At 37.5% G+C, this 20126-nt stretch overlaps 1 protein-coding gene across 3 annotated transcripts in view; it reads left to right on the plus strand.

The window, feature by feature from the left end:
• The window catches only part of LOC146452616 (two pore channel protein 1-like), a 28133-nt gene extending 8343 nt beyond the window's left edge, over positions 1-19790 (plus strand). For all 3 annotated transcript variants that reach the window (XM_085097708.1, XM_085097707.1, XM_085097709.1), the window contains 24 exons: positions 896-984; positions 1419-1453; positions 1906-1964; positions 3955-4054; positions 4936-5009; positions 5205-5247; positions 5477-5540; positions 6297-6357; positions 7256-7307; positions 7805-7874; positions 9302-9346; positions 10069-10125; positions 10254-10322; positions 10771-10843; positions 11274-11369; positions 12126-12197; positions 12582-12671; positions 12998-13077; positions 13189-13235; positions 13728-13796; positions 15143-15230; positions 15954-16048; positions 16773-16844; positions 18760-19790. In XM_085097708.1, coding sequence (XP_084953834.1) covers positions 896-984; positions 1419-1453; positions 1906-1964; positions 3955-4054; positions 4936-5009; positions 5205-5247; positions 5477-5540; positions 6297-6357; positions 7256-7307; positions 7805-7874; positions 9302-9346; positions 10069-10125; positions 10254-10322; positions 10771-10843; positions 11274-11369; positions 12126-12197; positions 12582-12671; positions 12998-13077; positions 13189-13235; positions 13728-13796; positions 15143-15230; positions 15954-16048; positions 16773-16844; positions 18760-18954 — 1795 coding nt within the window. In that variant the 3' untranslated portion in view covers positions 18955-19790. The remainder of the gene's footprint in view (positions 1-895; positions 985-1418; positions 1454-1905; positions 1965-3954; positions 4055-4935; positions 5010-5204; positions 5248-5476; positions 5541-6296; positions 6358-7255; positions 7308-7804; positions 7875-9301; positions 9347-10068; positions 10126-10253; positions 10323-10770; positions 10844-11273; positions 11370-12125; positions 12198-12581; positions 12672-12997; positions 13078-13188; positions 13236-13727; positions 13797-15142; positions 15231-15953; positions 16049-16772; positions 16845-18759) is intronic.
• Positions 19791-20126: the final 336 nt, after the last annotated feature.

The following is a 20126-nucleotide window of genomic DNA, read 5'->3' on the forward strand; positions in this document are numbered from 1 at the left end:
GTGTCTTCCAAACTTATACCTCTATACCTTTAAAATACAACTACTTTCTTCTGTTAGTTAATCTGTCAATACACTGTATTTTCCAGCTAATTGTCATGGTGTCTTGTTGCATATTTTTGTCTTTAGTACCCGACCCTAATTGAAATTGATGTAATCGCTAATGATGGTTGTCCAGCTTCTAATAATTATTAGCCCATAATGGTTATTCTGGACAGCCGTGTACTCATTTTTATTTTATTTAGCCTAACTTTGTAATGTAATTCTTTAATTTGGGTACAAATTTGTTGTTGTTAAATGTTGTGTTGTGTTTTTGAAATGTCCACTACTACATTATATTAATAATAATATTGTTATTGTTATATTTATTATTATTATCATCATCATCATCATTATCTTTTGTATATTTATTCTTATTGGTTAAGTGTGAGGGGCCTTAATAATATAATTAATAGGGACACGACTAACATTACGTCCTAGTGGGGGAGGGGAGGGGGAGGATACTCCTTGGAATGTTTGGTGGGGGTGTGTGGCTCGGTTCTCCAAACCCTGACCCTATTTCAGTACCCTTTCACAGATCTGGCTGGTAATATCCTGCCCATTTTCCAGACCTGGTTTCTAGAAACCATGGATGCTGATTTTAATCTGTAAAATCCATACCCATTTTCTGACTTTCAGAACAGAATGGTTAAAATCTATACCCTATTTCAGACAAAAAAAGCTAAAAAACCATAGCCTTTGGTGCCACACATATCTATAGTGGAGTACTCCCCCCCCCCCCCCTGATTGATGGTGTAATACAGAAAAAAATAATGGTTGCTTGAATCTTGGACTTCAGAGTCCAAAAGTGTTGTTATCCCAACATGTGTGGCATTATGTTTTCAATTTTCCTTTTCAGAGTACTCCGACAGATCTTACTCTCACTTCCACCCATCTTGGACATGCTGTTTTTGTTATTATTTATTATGCTAATTTTTGCAATGCTGGGTAAGTTGGCTTTTAAATCACATATTTAATATTTTTCTTTAATTATAATAGGTATTAACTATTTTAGTAAATGACCAGTTACTCAGCTTTTGTTTCCCTCGTTTTGTTATTTGTACACTGATATGATTATTGTTGCCGTTTGATATCAGCCATTGTAGCTAGACATTTTAATATTGCTCATTTGTGGATTAATCAGAACAAATTGAAGTTGAAATAAACCCGAGGTACATGAGACTATAATTAATCTGCATTTTGAATCAGGCTCAAAACTCCTGTCTTTCTGAGGCATGTTCAAATTAACATTTAAATTAGCATTAATTATTAGTAATTATTAAAGTTAGGTTGCATGATCGTAGACGTTACATAATTATTTACCTTTCTTATTTTTAACAAATGTGCAAGGTTTGAATATTTAATGTTAATTGCTTCTGCAGGGTTTTATTTATTTTCTGACAATGAAGAAGATCAGGTATGAGATGTTTTATGAGATATTGTATTTATAATTTTTTAATTTATTTATTTATAATAATTATTGCCTGCTGAATATGAAAAAATTCCCAGTTCAACAAAAATGATATTTATACCTGTGAAGGGCAAAAGTTTCTTTTTCCTTCCAGTCCTATCAGGGATGCAAAATATGAACAGCAGACTAATCCTAATGAAAGAGGTGGTGAAAAGTAAACAAAATAGCTATAGAACAACTGGTTCCCTATCTAAGCAAGTGTCATGCTCACAGAAAAGAATGCTAGTCTTGCTCTCTTGGAAAGTTTCAAATTTTCGTTCTGTCACCCCACTGAAACACAGTTACCTGCATGAATGTAGCCAGGTGAATCCATTTGCTGAAAGTTTCATGGTTCTTGTTACTCCTGCTAATTCTCTCCTGGATTAATTTTGGTTCTTCTTGTGGTTTTTTAATTTTAGTATTTCAACAGTTTTTGGAGGAGCTTCATCAGCTTGTTTGTATTACTGACCACAGCTAAGTACGTACATGCAGTTACTACTTTAAATCAACTTTTAATGATAATATTGTTTTTCAGTAGCCCAATTTCGACATACCGTATTAAGCCTGAAACAATGAACATCACTGTAATACTCCAGGGAATAAAACCATAACTTAAGTTTGTCTTAACTGTAATTAATTTTAGTTAGATATTAACGAATGAAGAGCCACTCTGTGGAAATGCTGTTAATAAAGTCTTTATTATTATTATTATTATTATTATTATTATTATTATTATATAAACTCTATGATTTATTTCCCGGAGCCTAGAAGTGTTGTTATTGTTTCAGGCTGAATTTTAATAATTTTATTAACCCATTAAGCACCAGCCGTTTCCAGAGGTTTTCCAAAATTCAGCAAAATTGGCAAAGTGGTTATTTCCTAACCCATGTGCAGTAAAAATACATAACTTACAGGGCAAAAAAAACAACACCCCTTTGGTCTAAGATAGTTAAAATTACTAATTATGGAATAAAATACACTAGTTGCCAATTAAAAATTTTTCAAAAAACAAACTTGAAGGTAAAAATTTCCGAAATTTCGATGTAATTTGATCCGCGCGTCACATGGGCGAAATTGGATCCGTCTCGAGAGCATGTGTTTGTTTACGCAAGATTACACAGTTGTCACGTTTTCTCAATGAAAATAGAAAGAAAAACACACAGAAAGCTTTCCTAAATGAAAAATTTATTCAGAAAAGTCTTTGTTTACGCCTTAGAAAGAAACGCGTATAATTATAAATGCGAGACGAGCGACGCGCAAGCGATTTGAAGGAACAACAAGTCCAATTCGAAGCGAATTTATCGACCCGTGCGGGGCACGTTTCTCAATAATTTCGCAAAAACTGTTCAGAATACAAAGAATCGGTCAATTAGAATAGTATTTCAGTACAAATTCACAATCAAACCTGTATTTTTTTGGCTGTTGAATTCCCAGAAGTAGTCTAAAATTTCGCAGAAAGTCCGTGGCCTGAATAATGATTTGAGCTGTCCGCTCGCTCGTCGCCTGGATAAAACAACAATTCGTACTCGAAGCGCAATTTCTTCCCCGTTATTTCTCGGATTTTCGCTGTCGAAACTGTTGAGTATTCCTTAGCAGTTCTTCTTTCGATTTACCATTTCGAAAAGGTGTGTTTTCCTTCGGAAAACGCGAAAATCGGCGACTAAAAATTTAGCCGCGCGGCCCACGAGGCAACAAAAATTGAAATCGGACACCAATTCCTAAAGATAAAAAGCTCTTTTGTCTGGGCCCCCCTAAGACCTAAAAATATATGCGCAGTAAGTGGATTCTGATTGGTCAGTCCTTTCTGAAGACAATGAGAACAATAGGGGACAAAAAATTCCCTTCTAGGGGAGGTAGGCTCAAATCGTGGAGTGCGCGCAGATGAGGCCAAAATCACGGCCGGTTTTGGCCGGCACGGTGCGTTATGGGATAGTTATATGATCATACTGACGTAAGGCCCTTATACTCATGAAATTCTAGTCACCTGTCCTGCCTGCATATCATACTCTTCATTTAAGGCATACATGATTCCCTAACGTATTTGCCAAAGTCGCTACAAATTGTTATGATCAAATTAATTAGACTCGTGCTGTTGCCACCGGACAAAGTATTGCTTGTTTGTAACAAAATTTATTTTATATCTTTTTTGGCACCTTTCTACTGATGGATTTCATTACAACTGGCCAAATTATTAAAATTCCAGAACAACTTGAATGTGCATTCCGCAGACTTGTAATTTATCAGAAGGCAAAAGTGTAGTCTCCAACACAGCTGTTCTTTGTGCCGTCACGCAAGGCTCCTCTGAAGAAGAGCATTGCGTGATGACACAAAGAAGGGCCCCCTAGGAGAGTCACTAGCAAACATGTAACTTGACAAGTATTATACATGTACATGTAACACTGGTTCTGAGAGCACTAGTCTTAAAGGTTGTATTAAGTTATTTTTAATTTAATTTCTTTTTACTGTAGCTATCCAGATGTAATGATGCCAGCCTATAACCGTTCACGGTGGTCAGTCATCTTTTTCGTGGTTTATGTTACAGTTGTGCTGTACTTTCTCATGAATCTGGTAAGAATTTTGTCCTTACGTACAATACAGTGCATGTATGCTAAGTTTTTTCAGTTCAATTAGTTATTGACTAAAGGTAATAACATACATGAATGTATTGCACTAATTAACTCACAAGCTAGGTACTAAATGTAACGGCATGCAAGTTACTCAACTGGTTACAGTGTGGCCATTATACATTAAATTAATATGTAGCCCTGGACTGCACTTTAATTCCTAAGAGTAAATTGTTAAATGTTATGTTAAGCTGACACACTGACCACTGAAACATGCTTATGGTGTGGGTTTAAATCTCCAGGGCCTACCGGTAGTTGTTCAAAGCCTGATTAAGCTTATCCTGGATTAACGTGAACTTTGATTCAATCTTTACCTTAATTTAGCTTGAAATTAGGCTTTAAAACCACGTTAAGTTTAAGAGCAAGATGAAAACCTCAATTAACTTTTAATCATAGATTAGCGTTAATCGGCTTTCAAACAACCCGGCCCAGAGTTTCTAGCAATATATAATTTGTTTTCAATAAATTATTCTTGAACAGGCAGGTAAGAGGTCAGTGCACCTGGATATGATAGTTTGGTTGGATATGTTCTTTTACTGAAAAAGTTGGTCAAGATGTTAAAAGCAGCCAAGCAAAGTCATGTCCACAGACCATCAATTTGTCTGGTGCCCAGCTCTTAATGAAACCCCTGCTTTGAGGACCACTGTACCCACAAAATGAGAAAATTTGTATGCAAGTTGTACTAATTATTAATTTGTTATTTTCTCTGTTACAATGAACTTTCCCTTGGGAGCTCTGCTTTTATGCTTGCTTAATTTAATTACTTATTTATAAGTTATAAAATACTTTAGGATTTTAACCATACTTTCTAATTATTATTTGTAGCTTTTAGCTGTTGTTTATGACACATTTACCAACATTGAAAAGGAAAAGTTTAGAAAGCTGTACCTTCACAAGAGGTGAGGTTAATGTCTTATAGGTCCTCTGTTGTAAGTGTTTGTGAATTGATCAGTCTCGCCAAACACAAAATGGCATCAATCAAAAGACTTGCTTACTTATATTAGATCCATCCAAAAAGTTCACCTACAGTCAGTAATGTCATAATGTATAAATATTATATGTTGCAACGTCAGGTATTTTCTTTTTATTTCTAGGTACGCTGTTAGGCAAGCATACAAGCGACTTTGCTCTGAACATGTAAGATTCACATTCAGATCTACAGTATCTAAAAAGCATTTTGAGTTACTGTAACATTTTGTTGCCATCCACAGTTAGTATCTATAAGATCCAGCAGTTTTTAACAATTAGCTGTAAACAGAATTAACCTAGATGACAAATTAATAAGTGTTTAATTAATGATAGTCAGAACAAGATGAATTAAATTAAAGATTTAAGCTTTATAATAATTGATGTATCATTCCACTAGCCTCCTCATTGGATCCCCTGGCATCATTTTGTTGGCTTAATGTCATTCTACAAACCTAAAAGAAGTAAGTGATATTTCTTCTTTAAAGTGACAATGTCTAACAAAACAACACAACACCACCCTTCAGATCTGAGATTCAAGTTAACTTGCTATTAATTAATTGAAGCACCACACCACCTTGTCTTGTGGTACAACATACATGTATTGGTAGAATGTATTTTTTTCTCAGTGCGTGAGCGGGAAGAACTTTGTAAATCATGCAATCTGATTGGTTCTGGCAGCGAGTGGAATTTTTCGATGGTGGCTGCGAACCCGGCCAGTTAGATTTGTTGCAAAACCTGGGCCTTGTTTTCTTTTGGAAATAATTAAATGATATTTACCGGACTAGGTTGGTCCATATTGGGAGTACGCACTCAGGACCGTACCTCACGCACAGTTTTTTCCCAATACCTCTAGTGAATAACATTCATTGCCATCAGTACAGGAGATCGAGTGGGCTTAAAAGGTTATTAACACCAGCTGAAAGCTGTTAAATTCTTATGTTTGAACCTTGTTACTATCCAGTTATCTCTTTAAGATTTCACTGAATTAATCCGATTAATTATGGCAGACCTTCAAGGTCTGGCATAATTGATAACTTTAGAGTGTGGAAACAGTTTTTCTGAACTTGTAAACCACCCATGGATTGAAATTTATATTTGTAGCCACAAATATGTTTTCTAGTTTGCAGAGGGTCTTGCTATACTAATATTTATTATGAATAACCTCTTTAAGCATGAGGCCTCAACAAGCTTACTTGCAATCATTGAATTTTTAACAGCACTTCTGGAGAAATATCTTGTTTACAAGTCACTAGATGCAAGCCAAACTCAGCAACTGAGGTAAGTCATTGTAAGTTTATTATCTAAGAACCTGGCCTGGTATTGCTTTAAAAAATTCATTTGAAATGAATTTGATATGAATTGCGATTATTTAAGATTCGGTTTGTGTAACACTTACTTCCCAACGTGACCAGGGGAACTTGGTCTGTTGGAATGGTTATCAAGGAACAAAGAAAAATGGAATTCAATTGTGGAGAAAGTTGAGAACTCTTACAAACAAACCTTCACACTTAATCTGGGACAGAAATAAATCTAAATAATTTGTTATAAATAACTGACAAGTGTCAGTTTTGCAAGCTGATTAATTTCTCCGGTTTTCCCCTCTCGTCACAAACCAACATTTCCAAATTCCAATTCATTCTGGATTTTATTGTCAAGCACTTTATCATGAGCCTCTGGCTCTGGAGATTGTGCAAGCACTCCTTGTGTTATTGGCATTACTTTACTTTACTTTACTTTGCTCTACTCTACTCTACTCTACTCTACTCTACTCTCCTCTACTCTCCTCTCCTCTCCTCTCCTCTCCTCTCCTCTCCTCTCCTCTCCTCTCCTCTCCTCTCCTCTCCTCTCCTCTCCTCTCCTCTCCTCTCCTCTCCTCTCCTCTCCTCTCCTCTCCTCTTCTCTCCTCTCCTCTCCTCTCCTCTCCTCTCCTCTCCTCTACTCTACTCTACTCTACTCTACTTTACTTTACCTTATTTTATACTACAAAGTCTTTATTAACATCAAACACATTCTGCTCTACTATAATCCTAAAAAATTCTAGTCCATTTCAGTTAAGGTTATTTATCTTACTTGTAAACTCTTGCAAATAACAAATAGACAAAAGTTTAAAACTTTTATTATGGCCGCATCAATATATATATTGCTGATGGTGAGATCTTCTTTAATTTTTCATTAGTTTGGATGAATTTTATCAAGTGTTTGAGAACAGCGAGATGAAATGGAAAAGGGTATGTATATGTATCTTTGCATTATTCATACTTTGTTATGTTTAGCTTGATATCCTTCAGAAGCATTTCTTAGTCAACAGTTTTCAACACATACCTGCAGCAAAGCCAGAGTGATGCACATGGTCAAACGCGCAATATATGAACAGCAAAATCACCTAGAAAGAGTGCGCTATTAAATCGGGATTTTCCACAAGATTGAGCAGGATAATTGTTTAAACTATTATTCAACATTACACATTGATAACAAAGCACAGTTTTATTGCAGAAAAACTGGAGGTGATCTTTATTTTGAGTAACATTAAAAATAGCTTAAACGGAGTGAATCCGTCTTGCCTTCCTCTGCGGATGTACCAAAAGTTTGACATCTAGTAAATTACTTGAAAGATGTATATATCTGAATTGTTAAGCTTGAAATACGAGAAGCAGAGTAGTTAACCTGCATTAAACTTGTGAGCTCTGTGGCTGCTTGGCGTTTTAGGACTGAACCTTTTTTGCAGAAAACAGAGCACTACAATCAGTGGTACGTTTGCCTTAAATCATGGAAATGTTTGTACCACACAGTCAAAGGTGAGATACAATAAATGCGAATTATTTATGGTCAAAGTAATGTGTACAATAAAGAATTGAAAAAATGTCACTTGTGAAATGTTCGTGGCTAGTCTGACGCGGCGTTTCGTCTCGGCCAAGAGACTCTTCAGAGACCTTTAGAATTTGTAGGCAAACTCGTTGAGCATCGCGCTCAAAGTCCCGTTCGCAAATTCAAGATGTTAGCATAAATTTCAACTCGTGTACGTGCGGTTGGGAATCCTTCTGCGATAGATGGCCAGACTGCTAACATCTTGAATTTGCGAACGGGACTTTGAGCGCGATGCTCAACGAGTTTGCCTACAAATTCTAAAGGTCTCTGAAGAGTCTCTTGGCCGAGACGAAACGCCGCGTCAGACTAGCCACGAACATTTCACAAGTGAAAAGTAATGTGAAATAGTAAAATCAAAGGGGAAGTCGCATGGGGTTTTTGACCTGTTTGGTTAAAAATGGTGAAATTAAAGACCTTCACGTAGCTACAAAACAATTTAGAACAACGAGAGGAGAGAGATCAAGTCAATTCTTGAAAAGAACAGCTCGTGATCTGTTCTAGCGCATTTTGAAAACAAAAATGCGAGAACTTGAAAAACGTTAGCCTACTCTGTCTCTGGCCAGAGGCACCTATCGACAGTTTTATTGCACTGGGGTGATAATTTATAACAAAACTAGACAATTGTTTTATGTTTCTGTTGACAGACAAACATTTTTGGGTTTTGAAATGGCATCAAATTCGCGTGATACTTCCCCTTTAAAGTAAATAAACAAGAAACCATGAATTAGTTGTAATCAACTTGAAGCAGTTGACCATTGACAATTGAAATGTAGAAAATACTTCTGAGCATTTGAACGTCATAACCTATAAATTTCTTTCTTTGTTTCCGTAAGTTAAGAATAATCGTGGCTAAGCCACGAGCGTTTTGGGAAACTAACACAAATTGTTCAGCCTTTGGCTCAGATTTCCATTGCTTTACTCTTTGCTGTCAGCTCTCCACCTTTCGTAATTTCACGGTATGTCATAAACAAAATACTTCCTAGATCTGGAATAAATGTGATGGTATATGTCATTCACTGAATAACACATCGTTCTCATTCATTCGCCATCACATTTATTCCATTGCGAATATGTCACACATGACATTCAAATCCTGGCAGTATGCAGGATGTTTGTCCCATGAACCTAGTTTAATGACCTTAGCTCCCACGAGTCTCCTGTAGCTCAGTGATAGAGCATCCCAACTAGTAATCGGAAGGTCTTAGGTTCGACTCCTGGTAGGAGCACTCGAATTTACTTTTTCCGAGTATGCCTGTATCACTCACTGAATGATACATCATTCTCTTCCTAGATCTGGTTAAACTTTACCTTCCCTTTTGAAACACCGGTTTTTTTTTTCTTTTTTTTGTCTAAACAGGGATCCGCTGGTTGATCACAAGAAAACTATTTGAGTTCTTCATTTGTAAGTTTTTTCAGTTTTCTGCATAAACTACATACAAGTTTCAATTTATGCACAGGGTCGGCGGCAGTTAGTACATTTTTGTTTTCTTTGTTTGTTTTTATAAGGACAACAAGAACAACAACAACAACAATCTTTATTCGTGCCCAGAAATTATACAGTGTAACATTAATACAAGAAAGAAAAATTATTAAAGAAGAGGGCACAGCCACTTAGAAATAGCAAGCTAATCGAGCTAAGTGGCTGGGCCAAGCGGAAAATTGAAAGCGTTGTCTTGGTTACTTTTCAACAGCCACGCCTTTCTAAAATACTAAATTAGGTATTCATGGAGCCTCTAGAACCAGGGTAGGCACAGCAATGACAGCATTGCTTCTCTTTTGGCCTTAATAGGGAGCTTTACCAACGACGACGACAACGGCAGCCAAAACTTCACCAATCAAAAGTACTGTCATTAATCATGAAACGTATCAATCCTTTAAGCCCTAACAGCGATCAGCTTCAAATTTCCCTTTGTAATATCAATGCTTATTCAACCCCTGAGGTCATGAAAATTAAGGGTATGATCACCCAAAGTAAGGTGGATTTTCTTGATATTTTAATAACTTCTCCCTAGAACTTTTATAAGAAAAGTGTTGGGACAAGATAGGAGAATTCTCGTTCTTTGTAACTAGCTGACACTTACCAATAATAATTGTTTTAAGCATTTCAACGTCTTCAATCTGCAGATGCTGTGATCTTTTCGAATGGAATCTCCTTTATCATTGATATTATTGTGTTTTCGAGTAAGTATCTCAGTTAATTTTAAAATTTCTTGCATTTTTAATAACAAAAGTCTAGGCAATGTGTAACGAGGTAGATTTGTTTGATTCATATTTTATTACAAGGTTGATTTGTTTGATTAAATTCACAGACACACCACAAAACGAACGGTCCAATAAGAGGGAGGAAATTATGTGGTATCATATCGCCTTCATTTCTGGTGAGTTGTAATAAGTTAAAGGGACTGTGTCAGCTAGGGCACATGCGCAGTAGAGTTTAGTTGGGACTAATTTGCATTCAACTCGTCGCGGGATTTTTGATTTTCCTCCATTGCAAAAGCTTTCAAAATATCGCAACACACAACTTCTGTAATTACTAAAGAACGTTTGTAAATACAAAATTGAGCAACTTTCCGAAGATGAACGCGATTCCAACAGACGAAAACAGCTTCCTGAACTCTCCGACGGTATTTGAAAATCATCAACGCACGCATGCGCCTGAGGTGACATAATATTGCCTGAGGATTGTTGGTTGATAGATTTGCCTGATCATATTCAATGGAAAACATACCTCTGATATGATAAGAATACCTCCTAGCGTCATAAACAGCATGTTCCACTGTGTGTTAACTCGCAAGTTTATAAATAAATCTGTTCGTTTTTCTTCAGTTTATGCGGTTGAAGCCTTCCTCAAAATTGTAGGCCTGGGATTAAGGAAGTATTTTCTCTCTGGTTGGAATATGTGAGTATTTTTATGCATTCAATTTTCACTTCCCTGTAAGTAGTCATTCAGTAAGTGACACAAGCATACCAGGAAAAAAATCCGAGTGCTCCTATCAGGAGTCGAACCTAAGACCTTCTGATTACTAGTTCGAATGCTCTACCACTGAGCTACAGGAGACTCGTGGGAGCTAAGGCCATTAAACTAGGTTCATGTGACAAACATCCTTCCCACGAGTCTCCTGTAGCTCAGTGGTAGAGCATCCAAACTAGTGATGGGATGGTCTTAGGTTCGACTCCTGATAGGGGCACTCGGATTTCTTTTTTTTTTAAATATGCCTGTGTCATTGCCTGAATTATATATCAAGGCATTCTCCAAATTTGTAGTGACCTTGAATCCCGGACCAATATTTGCATTGTGTATCACTTTTGTTTTGTTTTTTTGTTTTTAGATTTGATTTTGTTGTGACTCTCTTTGGTGTCATTGGAGCCATCAGTCCCACATCTTTCAGTTTTATTGTGTGCCTCAGACCTCTTAGACTTTTGCTGTAAGTTTTTCAATTTTACTTCTATGCTTTCTCCGTTTTCTTGTCCGTATATGTTAGTAGCGGAGGTTTTGTTTTTGCGGCCACACCGTACACACGAACTTTATTTCACCTTGGATTTGAGAGTAGCAAAAATGTGTTAATGCCTTCAACATAAAAGGCCAAAACTTCGCTTTTATAAGAAATATGCATGTAATGATTACAGTAATTTACATAAAAATATATATAAAATACAAACAGTAGATCATAATCATTCCAAAAATCAACATACATGGGTATTATGCCTAAAATAACTTGAAAAAAAAAGCAATGAAAACTCAAGGTATCACTTTTTACCAATTACACCAATTGACGAACCAGAAGTCAACCAACAAATGTAGGCAGTGCCAAACGCCGGAAAAATGATGTTTAAGTAACACAGGTAACATTTTCATGTAAAGTAGACTGCAAACAATCCTTTGTTTTTCTTAACGGTAGAAAGGTGAACGAACCTCGCGAGCGCGCGCACAAATTGCCTCCACGTGTCGCGTCTCCTCGCGGGAGACAATTTTCGCGCGCGCGCCTGGTTCGATTCCCAGCTTTACTATCCCTAAAGTCTACATGTACGCATAGTTGTAAAGAGCATAATAAACCGATTATAAGACCAAGAGAAAACACTTTGTACTACTCTATTCACTGCTTATTTCCAATCACAAACCGGAAAAGTTTTCTATAACGCTTTAATTAATTTAAGCGACAATTTTTTGGTTTTCTCTGCAGGCTGTTTAAATTAAAGCAGAGATACCGTGACGTGTTTGAAACGTTGATGGTGTTACTACCGCGCATGCTCAGGTAATGCAAAGGATTTATTGGTTAGTAAGGGGCATAACTGCATGTGTCACGTTTACAAACCATTACGTGGTGAAATTAGGTAACGCGAGCAGCGTAACACAAAGTAAGAGAAGATTTGTGAACGTTGTTTGAATCTACTGAAGGTAAAAGCATCACTCACCACCCCCCACCTCTATCCCCGCCCCTACTCCCCCATCTTCCCGGCCCCTACCCCCCCCCCCCCCCTCCCCACACACCCACACACACACCCTCTTGGAGATCCTTTGAGGTGCATCCAACTGAAGCGATGCTGCATGTTAGAGAGAATTCCGGTTTGGCTTTTTGGCATGGTGTTCTTACAATGCTCTATTCTTCTTCTCTCTCTCTCTCTTTTTTTTTTTTTAGTGTGGCTTTAGTGATCATTTTGCTGTATTACTCGTTTGGAATTGTTGGAATAGAATGCTTCTCTGGACTTCAGCTCAAGAACTGTTGTCAGTAAGTGTCTTTATTTTTTCGTTACTTTAAATGAAATGTTGAGCACACTTCCTTGGAGTACAGAGAAGTCGTGTTGCAAGATAGCAAAGGGGATATGTTGGTTGAAATTCTAATATATGAAACTCTTGACAGCAAGGAAATTCTGTGTATCAGTAGTATAATATGACCATCGTTAAAGAGAATTTTAAAACCACGTTTAAAAGCGTTGTTTTCTGTTGCTAATTACCTCTAAAACCTCTTTCCTCATAAGCGTTTCGTAAACTTCGAGTTCTTTTAGCAGTATTTTAAGTTCGTTTTCCTAAAAAGTTTTTTTGTTCTCTATACAGGAACCTGTCAATTGCAGAAGAATACACAGAATCTGGACATTATTATTTGAACAATTTCAATGATTTGCTTCATTCATACGGTAGGGTATTACTCATTTGTTTAGCATTTCAATTCCATGGCGTGTCTTTAACTAATAGCAGCAGTGAATTCAGCATAACAAGATTCATTGTTTATCTTTATCTTCCAACAGTGACACTGTTTGAGCTGACAGTAGTAAACAATTGGTTCATAATAATGGTAAGAACTCGTAACATTCTAATGGAAAATATTCTTCAATCACTAACAAATTTAAGAGAAGGTTCAACAGAGCTTTCGGGTCCCATCCAAGTTCCTTTCTCAATGATGCAGTCACTGATGTGCAGCCTCGTTTTGGTGGCGAGGCTGTTTCCCTTTTTTAATTTAAGTGTATATATACGATGACAAAATTGCCTACTCAGGATTAATATTATTTGCAAAGGTACTACCTCATATCTCTCCCTTGATGAGGAAGTTGGAAACTTTGTAGGCTTGACGTAGAGAGTCTGGCGTTATTTTCTGTAATATATCGAAAGAGTTTTCTCACAAAAACCAAACTGAACTAGTTCTAAAAGATCACAGGAAAGCGTGCTCAGCCAAAATTACTGTCAAGAAGCTGCAACTCACAATCCCTTGACTGCTCTGTTTTATTGATCTGTCTGTTAAATTAACCGGAATTTGACCTTCGACTGACGTGTGCCTTTCACGTGATAGGAAGGGATTGTTTACGTGACGTCAGAGTGGGCAAGAATCTTCTTCATGTCCTTCTACATTGTTACCATGGTGAGTAGTGACAGGTAGCACTCCAGATATTAATAAACACACCCCTTTGTTCATACAGAAGTTAAATCTCCTCCTGTAGTTAACGGACAGCCTCGCCCTATTATCCCACGTGAGCTGAACGATGTAGTCTGATGATGGAGACGATGATGACGGCGAGCAAAACGACAATTATGAATACGATTTAGCTACGCTGTTACGACAATGTTAGTTTTTCTCGGCGCACAGGGTCACAATTGATAATAATTACGAGTATACCTGTCTCACTGGCCAGATTATCTTAAAATGATAAAACAGGAATGCCCTAAGGAACTACGCTCAAGCAATTTAATTAGATTAGTGGTCCCGACCGAAAATGGCAATCTCCAAGATAATGCGTCGAAACTATTTAACAATCTACCAGAAACTACTAGAAACTGTGAAGACTACAGAACCTTTATGAGACTCTCAAGGAATTTTTTAAGAAACAGAGTACAAAGCGATTAGTTAGTTTTACTGTAATTGGTTTCCGTTAATCCTGTTTCTACTGTATAATTTGTAAATAACTTAATTTGATATATTTTGTAATTGTACTTAATGTAATTTAACAGGGAAGAGCCACCCAGTGGATCTGTTAATAAACCATTATTATTATTATTATTATTATTATTATTATTATTATTATTATTATTATTATTATTATTATTATTATTATTATTATTAAAAGATACATCTATCATTTATTCACCAGGCTTAAAAAATAACATCACATTTCTTTCCCATATGCCACTCATTGTCATTCCAATCCTAGCAGTATGCAGGATATTTGTCCCATGAACCTACAACTGCAGTCATAATTAGTTGAAACACTTCGGTTAACACCCAAGGTAACTAACGTGCCAGTTATATAGCACGTACTCGCCCTCGCCTCTCCTCCAATGTTGTGTTCGTAGCGTGTCTTTCACTCCGGCTCGGTGAAATTCAACATTGAAGGGGAAGAAAGAAGGGAACCGTTTCAACAATTTTGTCTGAGCATGTAGTTTAACGGCCCTAGCTCCCACGAGTCTCCTGTAGCTCAGTGGTAGAGCATCCGAATTAGTAATCGGAAGGTCTTAGGTTTGACTCCAGTTGACTCGAGTATGCCTGTGTCACTGTAAGGAAGTCGCGAAATATTTTTTTTATAAACATTGCGTGGACATTTGTATAAGCGCATTAGGAAAGTGTTTGTGAAGCTTCTCTGGTGTCTTACATTTTTTGGGGTTGTTTTGTTTTGTGTGTTTACACTGTTTCTGGTATCCTTTAAGTCCAAATGTAAAATGCATTAGGCAGGCTCATTGGTTTGACTGCAATCGTGTTTGTTTTTTATTTAGGTTGTTATGACAATCATTGTAGCGTTTATCCTTGAAGCTTTCCTCTTTCGAATTGAATATCGTAAAGAACATCCAACAGACGAGAAAGGTATGTTACTGTTGTTAGTTTAGGACGCTTTTTTTTCTTATTTTAGAAAGCTCGTGTCACAAGTATTAAAGAGCATATATTTACAGCTGCAGTTATCGTAAAGAAAATTCTCTTTGATTAGTTGTCGTACAGTTTAAAGGGACTATGTCACCCCAGGCGCATGCGCGCGTTGATGAGAAGCACTTTGAAATCGTTAGCCCAACTTTTTCAAATACCGTCGGAGAGTTCAGGAAGCTGTTTTCATCTGTTTGAATCGCGTTCATCTTCGGAAAGTTTGCTGATTTTTTTATTTAAAAACACTCTATAGTAATAACAGAAGCTGTTTGTTGCGATGTTTTTGATAGATTTCGCAGTAAATGGCGGAAAAGCAAAAATCCTGCCAAACAAAAAAAAGAAAAGAAAAAAAATAAATAAATAAATAAAAATCGTGCGACGACTTGTATGCAAATTATTGTAATCTCAATCGGACTCTACTTCGCATTTGCCCCAGCTGACATAGCGAAGGTATTAACGTAATCAATTTCGGAATCGATTGGAAAAATTAACCAACGAATCAGCTGTGATTTGGGCAATAAGTCAGTTTGCTTAATTGGTCCCTTGAAGGAACCAGCAAAATTTGAAGGAAGGCCGTCTCTCACGAGCTTTTTTATCATTGATGGACTAGTTTCCATTTTACGTACAGTAAAACTCTGAATACAGATTCATTTTTTTCTCCATCAACAGAGGACATGAAAATCCGGAGAGAAATCACGGTTTCGTATGAAGAGCTCCAGTGTTTGGGTGAAGAATATGTGACGGACCTACAGCCCAATCAGACGGTGAGAGACATCCATGGCTGTGCTTTTTCAGTTATTAGAGAAATTTACCATCGCGTTTACGTGAAACGGCAAACGTCACCTTCCGTTTCACGTTTCACCTAAAATAGCGTGAAGCTTTTGGCTTTAGCTTTAATTTTGCGAGTTTCGATGAAGCTGTTTTGCGACTCACTGTGGTGAGTTCATGAAGAAAAGTGCGGTAAGGAGTGAGTTATGAAGGATTTTTGAACCTAAAACTTTTATTTTCCCTAGTATGACTTGCCGGAAAAATTATTGGGGTACTTGTTTTCAACAATTAGCTACTTATATGTATAAGAAGAAACGAAGAAATACTTACGTAGTTCTCACTTAGACAGCAAACGCGAAATAACCTGTTTTCACGTAGAAACGGCAACCGGCAAACGCGAAAAATGGCGGGAAAATCGTGGTCACGTGGTCATTTTTTCCGTTCGCTTTTCACGCATACGCGAAATCTCGCCAAATCTCTATTATTTTCACATCGTTCTGTGGAGGCGGCTGTGAGAATTTGAGAGTTAAGTTTTGCATTCAGAGATGAACCTTTGCGAAGGGTTTTCTCAACTCTCCTTACCAGTTTGCTTGGTATTGTATTGCTGTTATAAGGAGACTTTGGACGCTGGTACGGCAATTTGGTTGCGCATCCATTATTTTCGATACCATCACAAAAGTAAACAAAGAACTAGCTTCACATTATTTTCATCTATTGCAGGTGTTGTACATTGGGAAAAGATCCAAAACAAAGATGGATTTAAGCGTCAAAATGTACGCAGATGAAGTTCAGGTATGTAGGTTGCCTTTGCTTGCATTTGTGATTATCTGTTAGGGAAGTTTAGTGTACAAGCAGTGTTCCAGATTAAATAAGGGAAGGATCTCAAGTCAAAAACCCAGCAAAGCTGACTTCCTGACCCAACAAACTGAATGGTGAACTTAAGAAGATTTGGAGAGAATCACACATATTGACCCCTCAAAATTCTACATCGACTCCCTGACTCTAAAGGTAATCTGGAACAGTGATAAGGAATTGATTTGTCACACGCAAAAATGGTTTATTTCTTGAGACTTCTCGTTGGTACAATGTACTTATCAACCTTTGAACGTCACAAAGGGTCTTGTGACTGGCGCGTCGAGAAAGACCCCGTTTCTCCCCACCCTGGTGTATAAATGGACCCCGGTGAGGCTTTGGGAAAGCAAAGTGTTGTGGGATAGGGTGCACAAAAATCGGGTGAATTGAACGAACGGTGCGAGGCTTTGGTAAGGGAGGGTCTTCAGAGCGGAAAAACGTTCTGCGCAATTTTTCTGCGCATATCCGTTCGCGGGCGCAAGTAAACTGGAAACGCTGCCGTTCGATTCTGTTGCATTGTTGAGCAGTGGCTTTTGTGGTAAAAATACATTTTATCATCTACGTTTTGTCCAATTTCATCAAATATGCTATAAAATCGGACCGGGCATTTTACCAACACCGTGTAAGGACAAGAACGAAAACTGGACTTGCGGTTCAGGTTCCGGTACATGACTATAAACACAGCAAAGGGACACTTCTTTCGTAACTATGCTACACGACCTTCATCTCTATTTAATTCTCTATGTTCCTCATTACAAGGCAATTCAATTTGCCGTCAGCACAACTGAAATTGAAGTAAGATTCTATTTAAAAAGTTGCAGCTGGTCAACCTCTGCTCACTGGATGCATTTATTTATTTATTTTTTTTGTTTCTAAAACAAAATTGCGCGACGAGTGAATGATTGCAAGAGTGCGACCACGGAAGGCTTTGTGAAACAAATTCAAATCCCCGCTAAGCACAGTGACAAAAGGGATTATTTGCGAAGTTTCCGTAACTAAAGATAGTTTTCCTGCCTTCAGTTGACCTGTGCAGATAAACACTGTTACACATCAGTTTTGTAATTGACCTGAGCCTACTAGATAGATGCACACACACCGTGTCAAAAACAAACTTTTTTATTGTGTTTATCAGGATCAACTTTTAGCTAATTATACTGGACCGCAAGTCGCGAAAGCTAAAACTAAACTAAAGGAAATAAAACAGTACAATATACTAAGAGATCGAAAGTATCTGAAGTATTAGACGCATCGCATGAAAATGTTCCCTCGACACCGATAATTAGATCCTTGCGAAAAAATTAAAAACCCACTCTGGCAAACAATTATATACTTTGGCAAACTCAGGAATTAACGACTAACTATTTTTCTACTCAGGGTTGAGCTCTCCACCTTAAATATTCAGGGGTTTGCTTATATAGATGCTTTTTGTAAAAAGATCCATGACAATAACATACCCGTAGAGGCGATTTGTTTACACGCCACGGGAACAATGAAGGTTTGAAAATCTTTCTTTAAGTCTAAGAAGCCCTAAGAAAATCGAACCACAGCAAGGTTACATCAGCAGCTATCTTCTTGTGTGGGATAATTATCGCTACTTACCGAGATATCTGCGGTAGCATAGTAAATTGTTGAAAATAAGAAAATTAAAATTGCCGCCATTTTTGAAACTTTTGGTGCCCCTTTGGTGCCCAGCCCTCACGCAGAGTTCGCGCATGCTTTTTGCGTTTTTCCGCTCTGAAGGGAGGGTCCTACTACACTCGCACCACCAGGTCCTCATTTCCCTATAAGGATCCTGCACCAGCTAACGAAGTCGGACGTTTAAAACATGGCCATTATGTCCTTGTCTTTTTTTTAGCAATGGATTCAAAGCGAAAGGGTGATCGACTTGGGAGAATCCCTTGCTCAGTTTGAAGTCGTGGAAGAAGCACCGCGCATGCCTGCCACTCCCTCGTCACCAGGCTCCACAAACGTCACACCGAATGGCCCCTTGGCTGTAGATCTGTGCTTGGGTGAAATTAACACGTCTATGGATGAGAATGAGGGATTATAGCGTTTCCTGTTAATACTGGATTGAGAAAAATGAGCGAGTGTGAGGTACATGGGAAGCATTGCCCTCCCCTACCCCCCTCCCCTCTGATGTACAATATTGCTATGTAGAACGATTTGCCGTTTAAGGGGATGTGTCGCCTATTTTTAAAATTACTTTAAAAAGCTAACAGACACTTTAGAATCAAGAGAAATCCAGAAACACTGGTTCAGTTTTGTTTAGCATTTCTCTAATAGTTTTCCAAGTTTATAAATAAGAGGTTTTTGGCGACTGGTGACCAGGATGAAAATGGATTGCAATTTGAATAATTTGGGACCAAGTTTTTGTTGTTGTTTTTTTTACAAATTCTTCCCTTGCATCTAACCTTTAACCCCGTAAACCGTTTTTCTGGCTTTGTAAATGAACGCTTAAATTGGTTTCAAATTTCGTGCCACAAACTTGAGCTCTAACCAATCAGAGTTCGGTAGAGTTTTAGCAGCCAATCATGAGCAAAGTATCAACAAGTTGATTTGGTGCGCGCGAGTTTTCCCGCGCTCACGGCTTACTCCGTGTTTGGGACGACTTGTTACTGTTTGCAGTGATTGGCCAGACAGGCTCCGCTCTGCAAGGTTAGGCCCATAGTTGGGAGATTGAAAAAAGTTATCTGAGAACCTTGAGGATAGACAACTTAGTTGTCTTTTTGTAGTTACGTTCTGTATATATTTTCTGAGTTCTTCTTCAAGGGAGGGGTGTTGAAATAAGCTATTGATCCTAAGAAGATTGATGCTTTATCAAAGTCCGTCTCCCTTATTGTTGTTCAAGGTGGTGGTACAATTATACGTTTACTTGTTGTTTTTGAATGTTTGTATAAAGTCAGTGAACTTGTTTTAAAATGATTTCTCGGTCTGAAACGATGTCAAAAGGAATCTAGTTACGTTTGCTTTGTTCACTGCTGTGCAGTTAAAGTGCGAGAAACTTGTGTATCACGTCAGGATGAAAAGCTATTTGTGAGAGAAGTGCAAACATGGTGGTCAGAATATTAGGATGTCAGTTTTATTAATTGTTATTATTATCGTTATCATCATCAACATCATCATCATTATCATTATTACTATTAATTTGCCTTTCAAAATTTTATTTTACATATATTTTAACAAACAAAAAATACATTTAATTTTTCGTGCAGTATTTTAACG

Source organism: Pavona decussata, unplaced genomic scaffold (genome assembly GCF_977016875.1).
Source record: "Pavona decussata unplaced genomic scaffold, jaPavDecu1.1 SCAFFOLD_366, whole genome shotgun sequence".
NCBI classification, from domain to species: Eukaryota; Metazoa; Cnidaria; class Anthozoa; order Scleractinia; family Agariciidae; genus Pavona; species Pavona decussata.